At 44.1% G+C, this 22,997-nt stretch overlaps 1 protein-coding gene across 1 annotated transcript; it reads right to left on the bottom strand.

The window, feature by feature from the left end:
- Positions 1 to 14,270: 14,270 nt before the first annotated feature.
- MAGEE2 (MAGE family member E2) lies at positions 14,271 to 16,476 on the bottom strand. Its single transcript, XM_040999761.1, has one exon. It carries the CDS (start codon positions 16,301 to 16,303, stop codon positions 14,750 to 14,752), a length of 1,554 nt encoding a protein of 517 aa, XP_040855695.1. The 5' UTR covers positions 16,304 to 16,476; the 3' UTR covers positions 14,271 to 14,749.
- Positions 16,477 to 22,997: the final 6,521 nt, after the last annotated feature.

The following is a 22,997-nucleotide window of genomic DNA, read 5'->3' as shown; positions in this document are numbered from 1 at the left end:
TTTATTCTTTGATATCTATAAGTGGGATGCTGAACCATATGGCAGCTATTTGAGGACTTCTAACGCTCTTCCCCGCAGCATTTATAGCATGCAAATCCCGCCCAAAGTGTGCGAGGATTCCAGTTTCTGCACTTCCTTGCCAACTGTTGCTCTCCTAACAAACGTGATACAGTTTCTCATGATTTTGATTTGCATTTCCCCGCTACTTTGTGAGGCTGAGCGCTTGTTTCATGTACCTGTTGATAGTTTGCATGTCTTTGGAGAAATGCCTGTTGAATTTCTTTGCTTATATTCTTTTCCTACTAAGCTATGGTGATTCCTTATATATTTTGTGTACTAACCCCTTGTTGGTTATATAGTTCACAAATATTTTCTTCCATTTAGTATGTTGCTTTTTTTTTTTAAGATTTACTTTTTTTTTTTATCACAAATTCAGATATACAGAGAGGAAGAGACACAGAGAAGATCTTCTGTCTGCTAATGCACTCCCCAAGTGACTGCAACGGCTGGTGCTACGCCAATCTAAAGCCAGGAGCCTGGAGCTTCTTCCTGGTCTCACACACGCAGGGGCAGGGTCCCGAGGTTTGGGCCGTCCTCGACTGCTTTCCCAGGCCACAAGCAGGGAGCTGGATGGGAAGCGGGGCCGCCGGGATTAGAACTGGTGCCCATATGGGATCCTAGCGTGTTCAAGGCGAGGACTTTAACTGCTAGGCTACTGCACCGGACCCACTATTTTGCCATATCTATACATATAATCTTACTTAGTTGATTAGGGTACAGAGGGTCAAGGGCTACAGAAAAGTGGGTAAGACCATTGTTTCCACACTAATACCATCATTTTTCTCCCTTTATCTGGGATCAGGGGAGAAACAAAGGGAAAAGCCCCAACCAGTATCCCACCCATCTTAAGTCCAGGATGTGAGGCATGCTCCCAGGGTCCTGCTCAAGCAGTTTTGACAGTTCAACAGTTCTGAATTGCTGCCAATCTCACCATTCCAATCGGCGATGAAATCTCTTCGGAATCCACTGGCTGACATAGTCTCCTCGTGGTTGTGGGTCTGAGATCAGCAGTTCAGTTTGAGGGATCTCCAAAGAAACTTCATCTGAGATGTTCCCGGACCTGATTCTTGTGTGAATTTGCCAGTACAGGGTCTGGCACCCTCCGTTGCCCCAATCAGCTTATGCACATGCTGGTCGTTGCCATTGCTGCGTCAGCTCTGTTTCCAGCCCTGTCATCCACATGAACCTATGGGTGTTGCAGCAGGGGAGCCCTCCACATTTCCCTGTCAGCTTTGCCTCCTCCCCCTGGTTCTCACGTGTGCTCTTTGGCACTGCAACCACATCTGGTACGGCTCATCCCCACCTTGGCATTCTGTAATGTGCACTGGTTTGTGTCGTTACCAAACCTGGCCCGACCCACACTATTCTGGTGCTCGGATTCGCCAGTAGGTGATGTGAACTGGTAGCCTCGTCTGCCCCCGACCTATGCCAAATGAGTGCCAGTGGGTACCTTTCCCTGGCCTGGTCTGGGTTGCTCCCTATCGTAGTTATTGTGCTCACCTGTCTGGAGCTTCCTCTGGGTCTCCCACACGGGTGCAGGATCCCTAGGCTTTGGGCCGTCCTCGACTGCTTTCCCAAGCCACAAGCAGGGAGCTGGATGGGAAGTGGGACTTCCGGGATTAGAACCATCGCTCTGTATGGAATCCTGGTGCATTCAAAACAAGGACCTTAGCCGCTAGGCTACTGCCGGACCCAGTATGTTGCCTTAAAAAAAATTTGTTTGAGGGCCCGGCGCGGTGGCACAGTGGTTAAGGTCCTCGCCTTGCACGCCCGGCCGGGATCCCATATAGGCGCCGGTTCTATCCTGGCAGCCCCGCTTCCCATCCAGCTCCCTGCTTGTGGCCTGGGAAACCAGTCGAGGACGGCCCAAAGCTTTGGGACCCTGCACCCGCGTGGGAGACCCAGAAGAGGCTCCTGGCTTCTGGCATAGTATTGGCTGTTGCGCTCACTTGGGGAGTGAAACATCGGACGGAAGATCTTCCTCTCTGTCTCTCCTCTCTGTATATCCGCCTTTCCAATAAAAAATAATAAATAAAAATAAATCTTTAAAAAAAATTGTTTGAAAGACAGAGGGCCCGGCGCGGTGGCACAGTGGTTAAGGTCCTCACCTCGCACCCCCCAGGATCCCATATGGGCGCTGGTTCTAATCCCGGCAGCCCCGCTTCCCATCCAGCTCCCTGCCTGTGGCCCGGGAAAGCAGTCGAGGACGGCCCAAAGCTTTGGGACCCTGCACCCGCGTGGGAGACCCGGAAGAGGCTCCTGGCTTCGGATCGGCATAACATCGGCTGTTGCGCTCACTTGGGGAGTGAATCATCGGACGGAAGATCTTCCTCTCTGTCTCTCCTCTCTGTATATCCGCCTTTCCAATAAAAAAAGAATAAAAGTAAAATCTTCAACAAAAAAAAAAAAAAAGAAAGACTATTAGAGAAAGTGAGAGAGACGGAAATCTTCCATCTGCTGCTTCACTTCCCAAACAACTGCAAAGGCCAGAGCTGAGGCAGGTTGAAGGCACGAGCCAGGATCTTCTTCCAGATCTCCCATGTGGTCGACAAGAGCTCAAGCACATGGACCATGTTTCGCTACACTGCATTTCCCTGTCCATTAGCAGGGAGCTAGATTGGAAACGGAGCAGCCAGGAGAAAGCCTAGTGCCCCTACGTGATCCTGGCATGGTAGGCAGTGGCTTTACCTACTATGCCACAATGCCAACCCTCCAGGCAGGTTGCTACTTTTACAGTTAATTGTTGTTTCCTTTACTGTGTGCAAAGTTTTAGTTTTATATCATCTCACTTGACTATTTTTCCTTTCGTTGCCTGTGCATTATGTGTACTATCCAACAAATCTTTGCTAATACAAATTCTATGAAACTTTTCCGTTTGTTTTCTTCTAGTTGTTTTAAATTTGTAGTCTTATTTATTGCTTGGTGTACAATAAGGAGCGAGTTTCATTCTTCTGCATGTGGATGTACAGTTTTCCAGCACCATTTGTTGAAGAGAATATCTTTTGCCAGTTTTTTCAATATATATTTTATAACTATATTTTATTTATAAAGTGGACAAATTTCACGTATATCACAACGCGGGTTTAGGAGCTTAATGATACTTTGCACTCTCCTCTCCCCTCCTGGCAACATTTCCTACCCACCCTCATCCTTCCTTATTCCTTTTTTCCCCCTAGATTTTTTTTCCCTCTAGATTTTACAGTAAGCTACTTTCAGTTCACTTCACAATCACAGGTTTAACATTGTCAGGTTTAAAGATGTCAACACATGGCAAGTAGAAAACATCAATAAAAAAGAACAAAAAATATGTCTGTGATTCCCTGGAAATATAAACAAAGGCTGTACCCAATAATCAAATCCCAGAATGTCACTGTCATTCTTTTGGATTACATCTTCTAGACTCTATGTATTAGTTATCATGAATATCTTGGAAACATATTTGTCGGGGACTGGCTCACTGCAGGAAGCATAACGGTTCCTTTTGATACTTGGCACATGCTTGCTAAGGATCATTAGCGGCGTGTGAACAGGTGTATTTCCAGGCTTTCTACTATATTCCTGCATGTAAACCATGTTTATTTCTACTGTCATCATTGTCATTTTCTGCCTTCAGCCAACACTGGATTAAGTGTGTCCTTTTAGTGACACTGCTCTTTGAAGTGCAAAGTTTCATTGTATATTGGAGATATATTTTTTTAATGTAGACATTTATTACTCAATTTTGTACTCAGTACTGATTTTGCTGTATCTTACAAGTTTTGTTTTATAGTATTTTCATCTTTGCATGTACTCAGATATTTTCTCATTTCCTTTTTGATTTCTTCTTTGACCCATTTGTAGTCCAAGAGTATATTGTTTAATTTCTATACGTTCATGAATTTTCTCATCTTCCTTCTGCTGATTTCTGCTTTTTCATTGTGATCAGACAGTACTTGGTATGATTTTTGGCATGAGTTTAGTCCTCTTTTTAAAGATTTTCTCTTATTTTACTTGAAAATCAGAGTTATAAGGTGGGGGGTGAAGACAAAGAGAGGTCTTCCATCTGTTGGTTCACTCCCCAAATACCCAAGTAGCAGCACCAGCCAGAGCTGGGCTTATCTGAAGTCGGGAGTCAGGAGATTCCTCCCAGTCTCCTATAAGGGTGTAGGAGCCTAAGAACTTGAGTCATCTTCTGCTGCTTTCCCAGACCATTAGCAGGGAGCTAGATCGGAAGTGGAGTAGCTACAACTAGAACTGGTGCCTATGTGGGATTCTAGTGCCACAGGCAGAGGATTAGTTTGATATGCCACCCTGCTGGTCCCGATTTCAGTCCTCTTAATTTGGTTTAGGATTGTTTTGTAGCTGACTGTGTGTGTTTAAGAAGAATATATTCTCTACTACTGTTGCATGATATGTTCCACAAATGTCTGTTAGGGTCATTGGTCACTGGTATTGTTCAACGTTATTATTTTCTTACTGATTTTCTATCTGGATGCTCTCTCCAGTATTAAATGGGTGATATTGACATTTCTGTTTGCATTATATTTTAGGTGCTCTAAGTTAGGTATATATATATTTATAATGTGTGTGCGCGTTAATGAATTGATCCTTTATCAATTATATATAAAGTGACCTTCCATTTAGAATGTTTTGTTATTTTGTGACAGTTATTTATTTATTTTGGAAAGGCAGATTTAGAGAGAAGGGGATACAAAAAGATCTTCTGTCCATTGGTTCACTCCCCAAGTGCCTCAACTGCCAAAGCTGAGCCAATTAGTCTGAAGCCGGAAGCTTCTTCTGGGTCTCTTGCACAGGTGCAGGGTCCCAAGGCTTTAGGCCGTCCTTGACTGCTTTTCCAGGCCACAAGCAGGGAGCTGGATGGAAAGGGGAGCTGCTGGATGGAAAGTGGAGCGCCCATATGGGATCCCGATGTGTGCAAGTGAGGATTTGGCCACTGAGCTATTTCACCAGGCCCTTTGTGACAGCTCTTGACTTGAATTCTATTTTATTTGACATCAACTGTACTCTCTCAGTTACCATTTTATGGAATATTTTTTTATCCCTGCACTTTCAGGTGATACCTTACATCTAAAATGAGTCTCATAGAGACCATATGATCGAACGTGTAAAATCTACTAAGAGCAGGGATTAGCAAAGTGGTTAGGATGCTACTTGGGATGCTTATATTTCATATAATGAGTTCTGGCTCCACTGCCAATACCATCTCCCGCTAATGTGTACCGTAGGAGGAAGCAGGGAATGGCTCAAGTATTTGGATCCCTTCTATTCATTGAGCAACCTAGATTGAGTTCCTGGCTCCTGGCTACAGCCAGGTCCTACCCCCATTATTGTGGATGGGGATCTCAATCTCCCTAGTGGATAGATCTTGATCCCATGTCTGTTTCTCTGACATTATAATAATTTATGTGTTGGGCCTGGCGCGGTGGCTCAAGTGGTTAAGGTCCTCACCTAGCACACCCGGGATCCCATATGGGCACCAGTTCTAATCCCGGCAGCCCCGCTTCCCTTCCAGCTCCCTGCCTGTGGCCCGGGAAGGCAGTCGAGGACGGCCCAAAGCTTTGGGACCCTGCACCCACGTGGGAGACCCGGAAGAGGCTCCTGGCTTTGGACCGGCATAGCATCGGCCGTTGCGCTCACTTGGGAGTGAATCATTGGATGGAAGATCTTCCTCTCTGTCTCTCCTCCTCTCTGTATATCTGCCTTTCCAATAAAAACATAATAAAAATAAATCTTTAAAAAAATTTATGTGTTAATTGAAAGTTAATTCAACCATCCTGTGTCTTATGGATCGGGTATTTAATCTATTTGCTTTGTACTTTTTTTTTTGTTGTTAATAACATTGTATTGTGTGATACAGTTTTATAGGCACTGGGATTCCCCCCACCCCTCCCACAACCCTCCCCCCATGGTGGATTCCTCCACCTTGCTGCATAACCACAGTTCAAGTTCAGTTGAGATTCCTTCATTGCTTTGTACTTTTAAAGTAATTGTTGATATGGCAGGACTTACTATTGTCATTTTGTTAGCTGTTTTGTGTTTTCTGGATTTTTGCCTCCTCACCCTCTGGCTTTCTTTGTGATATGATGAGCTATTTTATTAAAACTCTGATTCCTTTCTCTTTTCTTTTTGTGACAGACTTTCATTTTTGTGTGTGTGTGTAGTTACCGTGAGCATTACCTGAAGAATATCTTATAATCATTTATATCTACTACTACTTATAATCATCATCTACTAAGTTGATCACAACTTCAAATACAGACCTCACACTTTCACTTTTCTCACACACAACTTTGTTATTGATGTCCACACTCCACATATGTTTACACTATGGTATATTTTTTAGTTATTGTTATTCTTAATACTTTGTCTTTCAGTTTTTGTACCAGAGTTAAACCTGATTTACACACACCAGTTTCAGTATACTGTATATTTGCCTAAATATTTGTTCTTTTCTTAAAGATGTATTATTTTTAAAACAAAGTCAGATATACAGAGAGGAGGAGAGACAGAGAGGAAGATCTTCCGTCTGATGATTCACTCCCCAAGTGGCTGCAACGGCCGGTGCTGCGCTGATCTGAAACCAGGAGTCCAGATCCTCTTCCAGGTCTCCCATGCAGGTGCAGGGTCCCAAGGCTTTGGGCCGTCCTTGACTGCTTTCCCAGGCCACAGGCAGGGAGCTGGATGGGAAGTGGGGCCACTGGGACCAGAACCGGCGCCCATATGGGATCCTGGCACGCTCAAGGTGAGGACTCTAGCTGCTAGGGCACCACACCGGGCCCATATATGGTTATTCTTACACATGAGTTTTGTAATTTCAGATCTTTAAATGTTACTTTTTGGTGTCTTTTCATTTTAACTAGAAAACCTCCCTTTAGCATTTCTTGGAAGACAAATCTAGTGGTAAGGAATATGCTCACTTTTGTTTGTCTAGGAAATATTTTTTTCACCTACATTTTTGAAGGTCAGATTTATTGAGTTGGTTTTTTATTTCTTTCAACATTTGAGCACATCATCTCACTTTTTCTAGTCACTGATGTTCTGCTGATAAAATCTCAAATAATCTTACATGAGCTCCCATACACATAATGAGTCACTCTTCTCACTCTGATTTCAAATTGCTCTCATTGTCTGTGACTCTTCCTAAACTGATTATAATATGTCCCCATATCGACTTGCTTAGAGTCATCGTATTTGGGATTCTTTGAGCTTTATGAATTTTCTTCCTCAGTTGGAAACCTGTAAACATTATTTTTTTAAATAGGCTTTCTACATCTTTCTCCCTCTTATCTCCTTGGACTCCCCTGCTATATATTCAGATTTGTTTGGTATAGTCTCGTTAGTACCTTGCATCTTTCTCTTTTTCATTCTTTTGTGTCTTTGTTCTTATAATTTGATCAATTCAACTTAACTGTCTTTGAATTTGCTAATTCTTTCTTCTGCTATATAAAATCTAGCATTGAGACCCGGCACGATAGCATAGTGGTTAAAGTCCTCGCCTTGCATGCCTGGGATCCCATGTGGGCACCAGTTCTAATCCCAAGAGCCCCGCTTCCCATCCAGCTCCCTGCCTGTGGCCTGGGAAAGCAGATGGGAACGGCCCAAAGGCCTGGGACCCTGCACCTGCGTGGGAGACCTGGAAGAGGCTCCTGGCTCCTGGCTCCGGATTGGCTCAGCTCCAGCCATTGAGGCTACTTGGGGAGTGAATCATCAGACAAAAGATCTTCCTCTCTATCTCTCCTCCTCTCTGTATATCCGCCTTTCAATAAAAATAAATTAAAAAAAAAAAGAAAACCAAATTTTTAAAAATCTACCATTGAATTTCTGCTGTGAAAGTTTCAGTTTAATGTATTTGTGTATTTTATTCTTTATATTTCTGTAGATATTTCCAGTTTCTTCATGTATCATTTTCATGACTTATTGTTTGTTCTGTTTTCTTTTCACTCACTGAAGTTGTGTTTTTAAAACCTGAAGCTTTCTCTAAGAGATTTAGTTTATTTACGTGAAAAAGAGATACACAGGATTCTCTTGTCTGCTGGTTCACTCCCTAAATGCCTGCAATAGCTGGGGCGTGGCCAGGCCAGAGCCAGGAGCTCAGAGCTAACTAACCTAGGTCTCCCACATGTGCGTCAATGATGCAAAATTGCTCCAAGCATCACCTGCTACATCCCAAGGTGTACATCATCAGCAGGAAACTTCAACTGGGAGAGGAGTTATAACCGGAACCGGGACACTCAGATATGGGATGCAGTATCTTAACTATTTTGCCAAACACTCCCTCTTGTATCCCCTAAAAATCTGAGTTTCTTGAAGCTGATCTTTTTCTAAATTGTCAGGCAATTTATAGATGTACAATTCCATTGAGATTTGTTTTCTTCCTTTGATTACATTATGATGTTTTGGTAATTCTTCACATTCGTTATAGCTTCGTTTCTTTTCTCTGCTTCTGAAGAAACAACCAGTTCTCTCAGTCTTTACAGATTGGTTTTGACTGGAGAACACATTTCCTGATTAGCGTAATAAAATATTGTGGGCTTCTGGCCATAGCTGCCCCTTTCCCTCTCTTATGACAGACTATGCTAGTTGCTTTTTTCTTTAAAAAAAAAAATTATTTGAAAGACAGACTTACAGTGAGAAGCAGAGACAGAGATAAAAGAAAGAGAAAATCTTCCACCTGCTGGTTCACTTCCTCAAGTGATCGCAACGGCCAGAGCTGGGCTGGTCTGAGGTCAAGAGCCAGAAGCTTTACCTGAGTCTCCCACATGGAGGCAGGCGACCAGGCACTTTGGGCCATCATCTGTTGATTTTCCAGATACAATAACAGGAAGCTGGATCCGAAGTAGAACAACCGGTACTCCAATCACTGCCCATATGTGATGTTGGTGATACAGGTGGTAGCTTGGCCTACTAAATCACAGTGCTGGCCCCTAGACTGTGCTGTTTGTTTCAGTGCTTGGTGAGAGGTAAACCACCAACCAGCCCCTTAGGAATGCACTGAATCTTCAGCTACAAATATACTCCATTTCTTTTCATTCATCCTAGGGAACATCTTTCCATCTTTCTTTCTTTTTTTTTTTTTAAGATTTTATTATTTTTATTGAAAGGCGGATATACAGAGAGGAGAGACAGAGAGGAAGATCCTCCGTCCGATGATTCACTCCCCAAGTGAGCGCAATGGCCAATGCTATGCCGATCCGAAGCCAGGAGCCTTCTCCAGGTCTGCCACGCGGGTGCAGGGTCCCAAAGCTTTGGGCCATCCTCGACTGCCTTCCCAGGCCACAGGCAGGGAGCTGGAAGGGAAGCGGGGCTGCCGGGATAGAACCGGGGCCCGTATGGGATCCTGGCCGGGCGTGCAAGGTGAGGACCTAAACCACTGTGCCACCGCGCTGGGCCCGGAACATATTTCTTAATTGTGCAAGGTTGTGATGGTTGCAAGGAACTACCAGCCCCCTCTCCTGTTCACATTTACCCCATATATGTACATGATACTAGTTTCATCAGTGCTCCAGAAACATGGCCCTTGGATAATCCAATGAAGGGCCAAGAGGCTATGTACATACTCCATCCAGTCTCTTTCCCTCATGTGGATGAAATCATGGATCTAGATGCTCTCTCTCCCATTGCTGTGCTTGTCCCAATTTATGCTAGTGGCTGAGATGGGTAAAGAAAATTTCTCTTCTTTCGTGTTTCAATGTAGCTATTCTCAATTTTGTACTATTCTGGAATGTTTCTACATCTTAATTAGAATGTGGGCTTCTTTTTTTTCCTAAAGATTTATTTATTTTTATTACAAAGTCAGATATGCAAAGAGGAGGAGAGACAGAGAAGAAGATCTTCCGTCCGATGATTCAGCTCCCTGCTTGGGGCCTGGGAAAGCAGTAGAGGACGGACCAATGCTTTGGGACCCTGCACCCATATGGGAGACCTGGAAGAGGTTCCTGGCTCCTGGCTTTAGATCGGCGGCCCCTTGGGGAGTGAATGAAGATCTTCCTCTCTGTCTCTCCTCCTCTCTGTATATCTGACTTTGTAATAAAAAAAATAAATGTTTAGGAAAAGAAAAGATTCAGGTGGTGTTCATGGTGTGGAAAAACATCAGTCTTAGAAACAGTGGCATGGCCTGAAAATACAACTAGACTGGAATACAATTGGCCTGAGTTACATTTCTGACATCATCAAATAGTAAATGCATGACCTTGAGTGTTTCTGTCAATTTCTTATAAGCACCTTTAGGTGGTCTGGAAAGAGCTCTTGAGTAACTTGCCCAAGGTCACACAGCTAGTGCAGAGTCCATATTACCCAGAATTCAGATTTTTTCATTTTTCTAATATAATGTCCTCATCTTATCAGGTATTTGGTTTATTCCTATAGGATCTAGAACAAAAGTGTTTCAGGGCACACTTTTGCTTTCCAACAGTCTTTGCAGTGTGTCTCAGACAATGCCTTATGAGAATCATTTAAGACATCTCTGAATATTCACTGAGGAAGAAGAGAAATCCTATTGTTTGTAAAATATCATAGTCAAGTGTCTGATGTGATGGTTCAACTGCTTAACCCTCCTCTACCTTGCAGCACCAGCATCCTATATGAGCACCACTTCATATCCCGGCTGCTCTACTTCCCATCCAGCTCCCTGCATATGGCCTTGGAAGGCAGCAGAGGATGGCTCAAGTGCTTGGGGCCCTGCACCCATGTGTGTGACCCAAAAGAAGCTCCTGTTTCATGTAAGAGAGATCTCCTGTACTTGTACGTGCACACATTTATGTGAGCTAAGGGCAGATGTGTGGACAGCAAAGAAAAGCTGGAGTCTCAGTTTTACCCTATATCTTTTCCGTTTTTGTGGGAACCCATTCTTTGGCCAGCATTATAGTGGGGTGCTCCACTTTCAATCCAGCTCCCTGTTAATGTGCCTAGGAAAGCAGTGGAAGATGACTCAAGTGCTTGAGCCCTTGCACACATGTAAGAGACCTGGAAGAAGTTCCTGGCTCCTGGCTTTAGTCTTATCCAGCCTGGGGCATTGTAGCCAGCAGGTGGAAGATTCTGTGTGTGTGAAACTCTGGCAAAGGAAGGAAGGAAGGAAAAGAGAGAGAGAAAGAAAGAAAGAAAGAAAGGAAGAAAGAAAGGAAGGAAGGAAGGAAGGAAGGAAGGAAGGAAGGAAGGAAGGAAAGAAAGAAAGAAAGAAAGAAAGAAAGAAAGAAAGAAAGAAAGAAAGAAAGAAAGAAAGGAAGGAAGGAAGGAAGGAAGGAAGGAAGGAAGGAAGGAAGGAAGAAAGAGGAGGGGAGGGGAGAGAAGGGGAGAGGAAGCAAGGGGAGGGAATGGGAGGGAAGGAAGTTCCTGTCTCCTGGCTTTGGATAGACTCAGTTCCAGCCATTGCAGCCATTTGGGGAGTAAACCAGAGGATGGAAGATATTTCTTTCTGTATATCTGCCTTTCCAGTAAAAATAAATAAATCTCTTTTTTTAATCTCAGTGTCTATAGAACCTATTGAAGAAGAAAGGAGACTACAGATTCCTTGGCTAATCCTGAAAGGTGCTTATGGGTTGATCCAGATGGTCAATACCAGAGGGTTCAGGAACAGCAGTCATTGGAACTGGAGGAATTGCCTTGCAATCCACATGTATCACTCCAGTTCAGCTTTTTCTTGGACTATATGTTTATTAAGGGATGACTTGCATGTATACATAGAATTTGATGGAAAGAAAGAGCAGGAAGAAGGCTTTCCTAACCACACATCCTTTCTGATTGTCTATTGGAATAATTCATGCAGCATCTTCTGTACATCTGGGTTTCCAGATACCCACTTCCACTAGTGTTTCTCCTGGGAGGGATTATTTTGTAATGAATGCATGAAGGTTGCTGAGTACCCAGGTCTCTCTTGGCCTTTGAGGGAATGGCTGTGGCTACAACAGAGAGACTGCGTCCTATCTTACCACAGGCATGTGCCCCACAAAGCTTACTCTTTTCATTTCTGGGGAATTGCATATGGTATCTGTAACACAGGAGTATTTCCCATTCCTGTTCTTGCATCCTCAGTGGCCCTACACGGAGCAGGAGTTCTGTCAGCATTGTTCTTTTAGGATTGCCAAAGGCATCACTGACTATCAACTAGCGTCCTGTGTCCAGAAATGGTGAGGTTTGACCCTCCCTTGGGGAAAGCCAGCAGTTAAGGCAGGAGGCTTGCAGGGCAGCAGACTGGGGAAGGCTCACAGCACCGAGTAGGGAGAGTGAACAAAGATGCGTTGTCTCCACCTGGACAGCTCTCATGGAGTTCCAATAATGAAGCACAGAAGAATGTGGAATCTGGAACAATTTCAACTCCCCTTTCATCCTCCTTCAGAGAGCTATTGTCTTGCCTCTCTACTAAGGCCAAGCGATCTTTTCCTATTTCCTGAGGGTCAGGAAACTGGAGTAAGAACAGAGCCCTCCTTGGGAAGGAAGCACCTAGGACTCCAAGACAAGCTCTTATTGCGGGCTGTATGACTTTGGGCATATTAATTAAGTCCTAATTTCCTGGAGCATCAAGTGGGATTATTAAAAATATTTCTTGGAGAACTGGTGCAAAGGTGAGAGCTAAGCATATAAGGAATTTGGCAGGGGAATTTAGCACGGATTTTGTACTAAACCCAGTGGCAGCTTTACTTCAGTGACTGCTGATCCAGGTGTCACAGCTCTGCCTCCCCTTGGCAAGTTTCTCTTTTCGGGAGTCCCCAGAAGAACTGACATGTTGGAGCATCCAGAAACTGCAAGAAAATATTGGCCCCTTAATCTTCTTGCCCCATCCCTCTTCTGCACTACAGACATGCACAGAAGGGTCTAAGGATGAAAGGTTTGCGAAACAGCATTGATAGAACCCTGCCCAAAGTTCCCAGATTTTGAATGAGATGTTGTCTTGCCTCAGAACCCTACCCGACCCCGTTTTCCAGAACCCACAGCTCAGGCTCTCGGGTTACTAACGTTTTCACAACCCCGGAAATCCCGCCTTAAGCGTCCCTTCAGGAATGTTACTTTTGGCCAGACCACTGAGACAGAGCTGAAGCTGGATCTCCCAGGCAACCGCCGAGTGCGCCTGCGCGGTGGCTTTTCCAAGCCAAGCAATCTAATTAGGTTTTTGCATTGCCGCCCGCCAAACTTGGGAGCCAAAGGGGTATATCTCCCCTCCTTCTGGTGCACAGCCCCCCACCCCCAGCGAGATGGTTGTGTTGATCTCCTCCTGAGACTGAAGAAAACGTGTCTTTCAGCTCTTTCCCATCGGCGATGGCCCTTAGTGATTAAATGGATGCAAAGGGCCGAAAGCTTGCAGGTGCCAGGAGAGAGAGTGTAAAAACCTACACTACCGGTAGGCAGATTTGACTTTTTATATGATAATCCACCCTTGCTCCAGGAATGCCTCTTAGAAATTGCTGCTTGCTAACTCTCTATGGAAGACTTGGGGAGAGCTCTGTGAGAAGCTTTGAGAGGAATCAGGATGAAGAGAGCCAAAATACACTCACCTAAACTGCCTGGCTGCTGAAGTAAACTGCACAGGCAGAGAATCCCCGCTGCGCCCAGCTCCTGCAGGTGGATCGCTAGCTCTGATTCAAGATCCAATCCTAGCTGTCTTCAGAGAATCCCTTGCTGATTCCCCAGAGCCATTATCTGAGGATACTGGCCCTTATCACCTCTGCCACAGGCTCACCTCCCCGCCCCCGCCCCCCCCCCCCCACCGACTTAACATTGTCTGAGTTACCTTCAAATATCTTGGGGGCATTTTACACACTGCTCTATCTTCCCCAACAGCCTCCACTTCCTTCCCTCCCCTCCTCCCTCTCCCTAACCTCAGGCCCCACAATAGATATAAAGCATCTTGTCCCCAGTTCTTCACTACCACCACTGACCACTCATCCCCTGCTTGATGTTCCTGCACTCTGCTAAGCCCTTTTTTGAATCGCAACACTTTCTCCACTGTCTCTTTCAGCAGCTAAAGGTGAGAGTTATTCCTGTGGACTTGCGTAGCACAACTCCTCCCCCCACCCCAGCAATCCATTTTCTTACCTCTATTATACATGATAGCATAGTATAATTGCTGGGTTACTTCCACGCCCCCATTCCCTGTTAAACCCTGGGCCCAGTTGGGCCCTTTTTAGCCATATATTTCTAGCATATAGCCCTGTGCTCAGAGCATGACAAGTGCTCAATAAATGTTTGTAGAATAAATGAGAATGTAAGCATGGTATTTACTTCATTATGCTTTTTAATTTTTCACTACACTCTGGAACAGCAAAGCAAATACAGATAAATGGCAGTCTTTTTTTTTTTCCTTTTTACACGAAAGTAGACACAAGGAAGAATGTCCATAGAGCAGTGGTTTCATGTTTGTTTTTGTCATGTGTGTGTTATTATCGTTTAACTCCCAAACCAGAATCATTTTACTACTTATTTCACAGATGTAAATATTACCAATACATTTTACACAGTTATCTGAACTTCAATGTTTAAGACAGAAATGGCAAATGAGAAATTTCATTTATAAACATTGATCACACCTCTAATTCAAGGGCACATTAAAAGGAAGGGAACACTTTTAGAACTGGAACACAGATAACAAGCACAATGTGTACTCCCTACCCCAACTTTGGATTTGGGGCTCCAGTGCCCCATCTCTGCCATGGCCCCTTTAACAATGCCACTCAGCTGCAGTAATACATCTTGCAGCACTTCACACGGAGCCAAAGAAGAACATGGCAGTTGCCTCAGATCTGGCTCTGGCCTCTTCGTCTTCCACAGCCTCTCGATATTGCTCTGGCCAGTCCTGTGGTCGCTTTCTGTAGAGCCTGGCCATGTACTCCAAGGCTTTCATTTTGGTGGTTTCAAGGTGGGCTCGAGGACCCCATAAAAGCTCATATTCAACTGGATTCGAATAGGACAGTGGCCTGCATTCCAGATAGCGCTGCCTCATAAGCTTACAGGTGATGGCATGCTTTCTCCCTACGTCGACACTAAATCTTCGAAGCAAGTTCCACACGTTGGCCTCTTTGACACGGTTGCCCATCAGGAAGATCAAACCCAGGATTGGCATCACATATTCTTGAGTGGGTCTCCCCAGGCTCTCCAGCATCACTTGCTCTTCTTCGGATTCTGGTTGTTGGACAAGGAGATAGATGTGCTCACTGGTATCAACTTCAATCAGAGAGAACCCATAGAACAAATCAAGGATCAGGGTCGCTCGACTGAGGATATTTGGGAACACATCCTCAAATTCTTTGCCAGTGTGAGCCAGTAGCTCATCCTGATGTATAGGAAGCAACTCTTCAGTGACATTAATGGCCAACTGGACCAAATCATTTGCCTTATCATTCATTGTGTCCTCTGACCAGAACTCTAAGCCAGCAGCCTGACTTCTTTCTTTGGCTTTGTCAGCTTCCAGGGCCTTGTTATATTCTTCTGGCCAGTTCCAGGGCTCTTCATCATGGGCCTGTGCCACAAACTTCAGGGCTTCCATCTTTGTGATTTCCCTGTGGGCTCTAGAGCCCCACAAGAATTCAAATTCAAGGGGATTGGTGCCATATACGGGCCAGTACTCTAAGAATCGCATGTGCACAAAGTCAGTCGTGAGGAGGTTCCTTGTGTCCCCAAAGAGGTTGTTGACTCTCTGAGGCTCATCCAACACATCAACCTTCAGCAGCAGATCCCAAATGGAGGCCTCCCTTGCCCGGTTGCCATTCAGAAGTATGTGGCCTAGGACCAGGGCCAGAAGACCTGCCTTTGGCATGTCCAGGGACTCTACTAGCCGCTCAGTGGTCTGGGGACCTCGTTTGCTGATTAGGTTGTAGGTATCAGTCTGGGGATCGAGAACCCTGAGGTTCAATCCAAAAACCCGATCCAGGTGAGCTGAGGCTCTTCTGAGGATCTCAGGGAACTGATCTGAGTATTCTCTGAGAAACTCCAGCATCTCTGACTGCTGGATAGACCCCTCGGTTTGGCTTTTCATTCGCATGAAATTCACCAACGCAATGGACCTGTCTTCTAGAGGGTCGTGGACCCTGAGCGCCCCCAAACGTCGGGATTGCTCATCGATCAGGACCTCGAGGTCATTTGGGTCCTGCGCAGCCTGGGAAGCGCTGGCACCCTGAGGACCCTGTGGAGCATCGGAGACAAGCATGGAGGTGGGGGGCCCGGAGATGTTAGCAGCCTGCATTTCACCCCGGCCGTCGCTGTAATCTGCAGTGCTCTCGGCGCTGCCGTGGCGCGCGTTCTGGCTTACCAGAGACATGGTTCCAGGAGGCAGGAGCCGGAACTGGGAGGTCTGCGATCCGTTGGAGAGAGACAGGACGCTAGGTGTGCTGGCGCCTCGGCCCAAAGCCGAAGCCTGAGACTCGGAAGCTGGGCGGACCAGAAATGTGAGCTGATGAGAAGAGCGATCTTTCTAAACAAGCACTAGAGAGCAATGACCGCAAGCCTAAAAGCGTTTGGCTTTGCCGCAGCCTACGCAGGCGCGATCGGGCTCTGCGACGTGGTGGCCACGCCCCATTCCCAGTCTTCCATTCGCGTCTCCCACCTCTGCCCTGCCAGAGAGGCTGGTAAAAGTACTTGCTGCTGATCATCGAACTTGCCAGAACAGAGAAGTCCAGAAAAGGGGAAACAAAGATAAAGCCAATGGTTGCTACTGAGCTTAAATTTGTTAGAGAAGAAACTTCAAGAAAGGGAGTGTAGAAATAAAGCCAAGTGATCAAAGGATGGAGGCGTTTCCAGTGATGCTCTAGCTGGAATTTTTCCATGGTGCATAAAGCCCCGTACTAATAGGCAACAGAGGATTCAGAGAGGAAGGAGAAGTAAATGTTACCAGAAAGTATTCTGTAGATGCATTAATGCATCTACTTAACTCCACAGGTATTTCTTGAGCTTGTCTCACCTGTCAGGAACAGTGCTGGGTTTTGGGGATCTATCAGAGGGCGAACACAGTGATGAGTTCTTTGCATGTGACATTTGCATCCGGGGTTAGGTCCAAACAGTGTTAAAGGTGATGAAAGCTAACCCTTATGTAGCGTTTATCATGTGCCAGCCATTTTTCCTCATAATAAATCATGTAATCATTTTGTTGAGATAGCTACTCTTTCACATTTTATTTATTTGTTCACTTGTATCTTATTTAGGAGGCAAATAGAGAAAAAGAAAGGCAGATGGAAAGGGATCTTCCATCTGCTGGTTCACTCCCCAAATGTCAACAGTAGACCAGGCTGGACCTGGCTGAAACCAGGAGCACAGAGCTCCATCAGGGTCTCCTACATAGGTTAGAGACCCAGGTACTTGATATATAGCTTTTGCCTCACAGGGTGCTCATCAAGAGGAAGCTACATTGGAAGCTGGGACTTAAACCAGGCTCTCTAATGCAAGATATTGGTGTTCCAAGCAGTGATTTAATTGCATGTTACATCCGCCCTTGTAGCTCGCTCTCTCTCTCTCTCTCTCTCTCTCTCTCTCTCTCTCTCTCTCTCTCTCTCTGCAAAGAAAGTGAGACAGAGGTTTTCCATCTGCTGCTTTACTTCCCAAATACCCACAATAGCTGGGTCAGGGCCAGGCTGGAAGTAGGAGCCCATGACCCCATTCAGATCTTTTACACAGGCATTAGGTGCCTGAACATCTGAGCCATCACCTGCTGCTTCCTAGGATGCATCAGCAGGAAGTTGGATTGAAGGCAGGGTAGGCTGAACTTGAACTCCAGTCCAATATGGGATGCAGTCATCCCAAGGAGCAGCTGATGAGCAAAAGCACCTACCACTGGTGGCTATTCTGTATGGTCCTCATTTTACAATTGAGCAAACTGGATCAAGCTGCATTTACATGTGCAGAAGACCAGAGTTTGAACTGTGGTATGTCAGAATCTCAAGCATAGCTATTCAATGTTGCATCATCCAACCTTATTTATTTAAAAAGTGACTCATATAAGACGTATGGGAATGGATGCTTTGAGTTAGGGCCAAGGAACAACATATGGTACAAACAGTGAAGAAGGAGCAAGTAAGGAACTACAGTGTGGGGTGTTTTGTGTTTGGGACAGTTGGCAAAAAAGGTTCAAGAAGGAATTGACCTCTGAGTAATGAAATGACTGGAAATGGCTTATGGTTTATAAGAGTATTCAAACCAAAGGAAATAGCAACAGGAATGGCCCAGAAGTGTGAAATATGAAATAAGTTTTGCAAAACAGCCAGTTATCCAGGGTGGCTGGAACCAGAGTATGCTAGGACTGGTGGGAATTGAGGATGGAGGTGGCTAGACTGAACGGTCTGGGCTTCCTGTTTCGGCAGGAAATGTTCAGGGCCTAGAAAAGTGGAGATGGCAACCTCAGCATGGGGCCTGCCCATTCGGGGGAGCGGGGCGGAGTGCGGAGGGCAGGGGTAGTTTCAAGACCTGTGCATGATGAAAACACTTCGGCTGGGAGGAGGGGTCAGGTGATTTATTTTCTGCTACTAAATAATTGGGCTGAAGCATAGATAGTTGTAATCATAGCTCTTAACCACCAAGGAAGGCAGTGAGACAGGGTTGCCATCTGCAGCAACAACTGAAATCTTCGCTCAAATTATTGGGGGCAGGAGCCAATGTCATGCCTCAGTTGCTCCATTTCCAATCCAGCTTCCTGCTTATGGCTAGAGGAAGAAATGGAGGATGGCCTGCGTCCCTGAAACCTTGTGGGGGACCCAGAAGAAGCTCCTGGCTTCAGATCGTCTCAGCTCCAGTCATAGCAACCATTTGGGAGAGTGAACCAACGAATGGAAGACCTCTCTTTCTCTCCTTCTCTCTGTAACTCTACCTTTCCAATATAAGTAAATAAATAATGTTTTAAAAACTGGTAGATAATGAATATTGTTTCATTCAGCAATCCTATGCCATGGAATTCCATCAGAGGCCACTGTCTTCAGTCACCTCTCCCATTTCCTACATCCTATGTGCTTTTTATAATAGGAAACTTCGTTCAAAAGTGTGGATATGCTTATCCTGGGCTAAACAGATCAAAGTGTACACAAATGAATGTGAATATTCTACAAAGTAGAAACGTGTGGTGTGTGTGACCATTCCTTGGGAGAATCTTGTGGGAAGCAGCACCACGTGTTGTACTCCCACACGGGGACGACTGAGGTCGGATCTGAAGGAGTTCCCCGCCCTTATTATCCCCTTTCCCAGAAGGAGTCCATGTTACTTGTCTTAGGTGAGTGCTTCCCAGGGGTAAATTCAGAGAGGATTTACAAAAACAAATCACAAAGATGGGCAATTTCCCCCTAACACCTAATTCATGATTCATTTTCTCATGATTTGAACCTACTACCCTCCCCTCCAATAAAGAAAAACGTTTATAGAAAAGCAGTGTTTTATCTCTAAAATGACTTCTTGATCCCATTCCATAGTGTTAAAACTCTTAACAAATTGGTGTTTACCTAGCTCTCTGTTTTCATCTTTAACCCTGAGCGCATTTGTCCGTGCAATCTGCTCCCTGGCCACACTGAGCTGCAAACCTGGTCTCAAGCAATTCCATTCTAAAGGTCTCCAAGCAATTCTAGTTATAGCTAAATGACTAACAACAAAAGAACTGCACCTGCGACTGTGACAAATGGCATGTTTTCCAGTCTGTTGAAATGTGAATGTAAAAATGAGATTGTACGCTCCACTCTGAACTCCTTTTCATACTTTCTGACCTGCTTTATGCACTTTAAAAATATGTGAATATATTTTCCATAATTGTTTACTTTCAGCATGATTTCAATATTTTTGCTTTATTGCTGGAGTACACACAGGATATAGTGCACAAATCATATATCAAAAGCTTGTTATGACAAATATAACATACTATCTGACTATGATGCCCATCAAGAAATAAATCATGACTGGCAACTCAGAAGCTCCCCGGGCCCTCTTTCCCATTCTCTTCCCTCTCATGTATCCTCAGAGGAAATCCCTGTTTTGATTTCTGGTATCACAGATTATTTTTGCCTGTATCTGATCTTTAAACATCAACAGAATGATAAACTGTGTACTTTACTTGCCATATTTTTCCAGTGAAGCTTATGTTGCGTTATTCACCCATATTGTGTATAGCAATAGTCTGTTCATTTTCATTACTACACAGTTTGCCTTTGTACGAATATGTACTACAATTTAACCACCAACTTGTGGTTATCTTAAATAATGCTGTCGGGACAATTTCTCTTATGTCGTCTTTCGATTCACATGTACATATATGTTGGCAATAAGTGTATGGGTGAACTCCTGGGTGATAAGCATATATTTTTCATAAATATTTCCAGATAGTTTTTCAGAATTCTTGCACCAGTTTACATTCCCTTGAGTAGTGTATGAGAATTTCTTCTGCTCTGTATTGCTGTCTACATTTGATTTTATCATTCTAATGTAGACACTTTAGTGGGTGTGGTGGATATATCATTATGGTTTGTTTCTCTTCACTTACATTTAACTTCTTTAAAAAACATTTACTTATTTTTATTGGAAAGTCAGATATGCAGAGAGGAGGAGAGACAAAGAGGAAAATCTTCTATCTGATGATTCACTCCCCAAGCAGTTGCAATGGCTGGAGCTGAGCCAATCCAAAGCCAGGAGCCAGGAGCTTCTTCTGGGTCTCCCACACGGGTGCAGGGTCTCAAGGCTTTGAGCCATCCTCAACTGCTTTCCCAGGCCACAGGCAGGGAGCTGGATGGGAAGCGGGATTAGAACTGGCACACATATGGGATCCCGGTATATTCAAGGGGAGGACTTTAGCTGCTAGGCCACCATGCTGAGCCCACATTTAACCTTTTAAGAATTTTTTACCACTATAAAACAAAACTGTTCATTCCTTCCCCTGATGAATGTAGTTAGAGGTAGAAAATGAAGAAGAGTGGAGTAAACTACAAGGTTGTAGAAGAGAGCAGTAAGAGATGAAATTGAAAGGAAAAGGAAACGGAAATAATATTCAAACCTGACCTAAGAATAAAAATACTATATTTGGTATAAAAAAAACCTATATTTGGCTTATGGTATTTGATGCAAGGGCAAAAATGACTATTATTCTCACATTACATGATCGTACATGATATATTACCTACCTATATCAAGAAAAAATAACTTGCTTAAGAAGGCAGATAAGAATCCATTACATAAATCCAAAAAATACATAACATTTTGTAAGAGACTGATACTGAAAGGAATAACATAAACAGAAAATTCACAATATATCTAATTTCATTCTTGGATAATACTATATGAATATAATGTTTGGTAGATACATACAAATGTTATGATATTTATTCCTCTGTCTCACATACTTTGCCAGAAGATGGAAAGCAGAACAGGCTGGACTGCCAAGCTTTGCAACATGTTCCTGGGCCTGTGTGGATACACTAAGGCAGACCTAGTCAACCAATAGACCTTGGAAAGATTTTTTTCAACCCTGGTGCAACAAAACCAATGGTATCTCAGAACTATCAAAACCACTCAAGTAGCACCCTCAGAACACTCTGCCCTACATTGGAGTCACTAAGGCATCATCAAAGGACCATTCCCTATCCCTGGGTGCTGATATAGTTTAACAGCAAGGAGCGACCTCCTTTCCTTTCCCTGCTGTAGGCACAGGAGAAAAGAAAACTGAAACATTTACAACACACCCCTTCCTCCATACCTCGACCCTCACCACCCTAACTGAAGACCCAGTTGGGTGTGCATCTCTCTCAACTATGTAAACAATATTAAACATAAAATTTAATTTAATTGAAAAATTTATTCCTCTATACCTAAAATTGTAATTATCACTCAGATTCAGTATATTTTTTAAATATCTATTTCTTTTTATTGGAAAGGCAGATATATAGAGAGAAGGAGATACAGAGAAAGATCTTCCATCTGCTTGTTCACTCCCCAAGTGACCACAATGACCAGAGCTGCGCCAATCCGAAGCCAGGAGCCAGAAGCTTCTTCCAGGTCTCCCATGAGCGGGTGCAGGGTCCCAAGGCTTTGGGTCATCCTCTACTGCTTTTCCAGGCCACAAGCAGGGAGCTGGATGGAAAGTGGAGCAACCAGAACACAAACCGCTGTCCATATGGGATTCCGGTACACGCAAGGCAAGGATTTATCTAGCAAGCTAATTTGCCTGGCCCTATATATCATTTTCTCTAAAGGTTTATTTTTATATATATTTTAATAATTTATTTATTTATTTGAAAGGCAGAGTTACAGAGAGATAGACAAGGCAAGACACACACAAAGAACTTCTATCCACCAGTTAACTCCCCAAATGGACACAACAGCCAGGGCTGGGCCAGCCTAAAGCCAAAAACCAGAAACTTCATCTGGATCTCCTATGTGGATGCATGAAGCCAAGCATGTAGGTCATTTTCTTCTGTTTCCTCAGGTGCATTAGCAGGGAGCTGGATCAGAAGTGGAACAGTCAAGACTTGAACCAGAGTTCATATGGGATGCTGACAGTACTGTATAGGCATGGCTTATTAACTCGCTACACCACAACAATGTCCAAGTTTTTATATTTTGTGGATTATGAGTTTATACCTAACATGTGTATTACAAATTATTTTTCCCATATGGATAATATTTTTTACCATTTTAATGTTCTTTTTTGATGAACAGCCTTCCTTAGTCATCGTATAGTCTAATTTACCAGTTAATTTCCTTTAAATGTGCTTGGGGGGTCATGCGTAAAATATCCTCACCTACTTCAAGGCCACAACAAGGTTTTTCTATTCTTTGTCCCTAAAACATTTAGTTTTATTTTTCATTTTGAGACCTAAAAATCATCTGCAATTTACTTTTTTTTTTAAAGATTTATTATTTTTTTTAAAAGATTTATTTTTATTTTTTTTTCATTGGAAAGGCGGATATACAGAGAGGAGAGACAGAGAGGAAGATCTTCCGTCCAATGATTCACTCCCCAAGTGAGTGCAACGGCCGATGCTATGCCGATCTGAAGC

This window comes from Ochotona curzoniae, unplaced genomic scaffold (genome assembly GCF_017591425.1).
Source record: "Ochotona curzoniae isolate NIBS_2020 unplaced genomic scaffold, NIBS_Ocur_1.0 scaffold_1852, whole genome shotgun sequence".
Taxonomy (NCBI): Eukaryota; Metazoa; Chordata; class Mammalia; order Lagomorpha; family Ochotonidae; genus Ochotona; species Ochotona curzoniae.
Note: the sequence above shows the minus strand (reverse complement) of the source record. Positions and strands in the feature narration are given on the sequence as shown.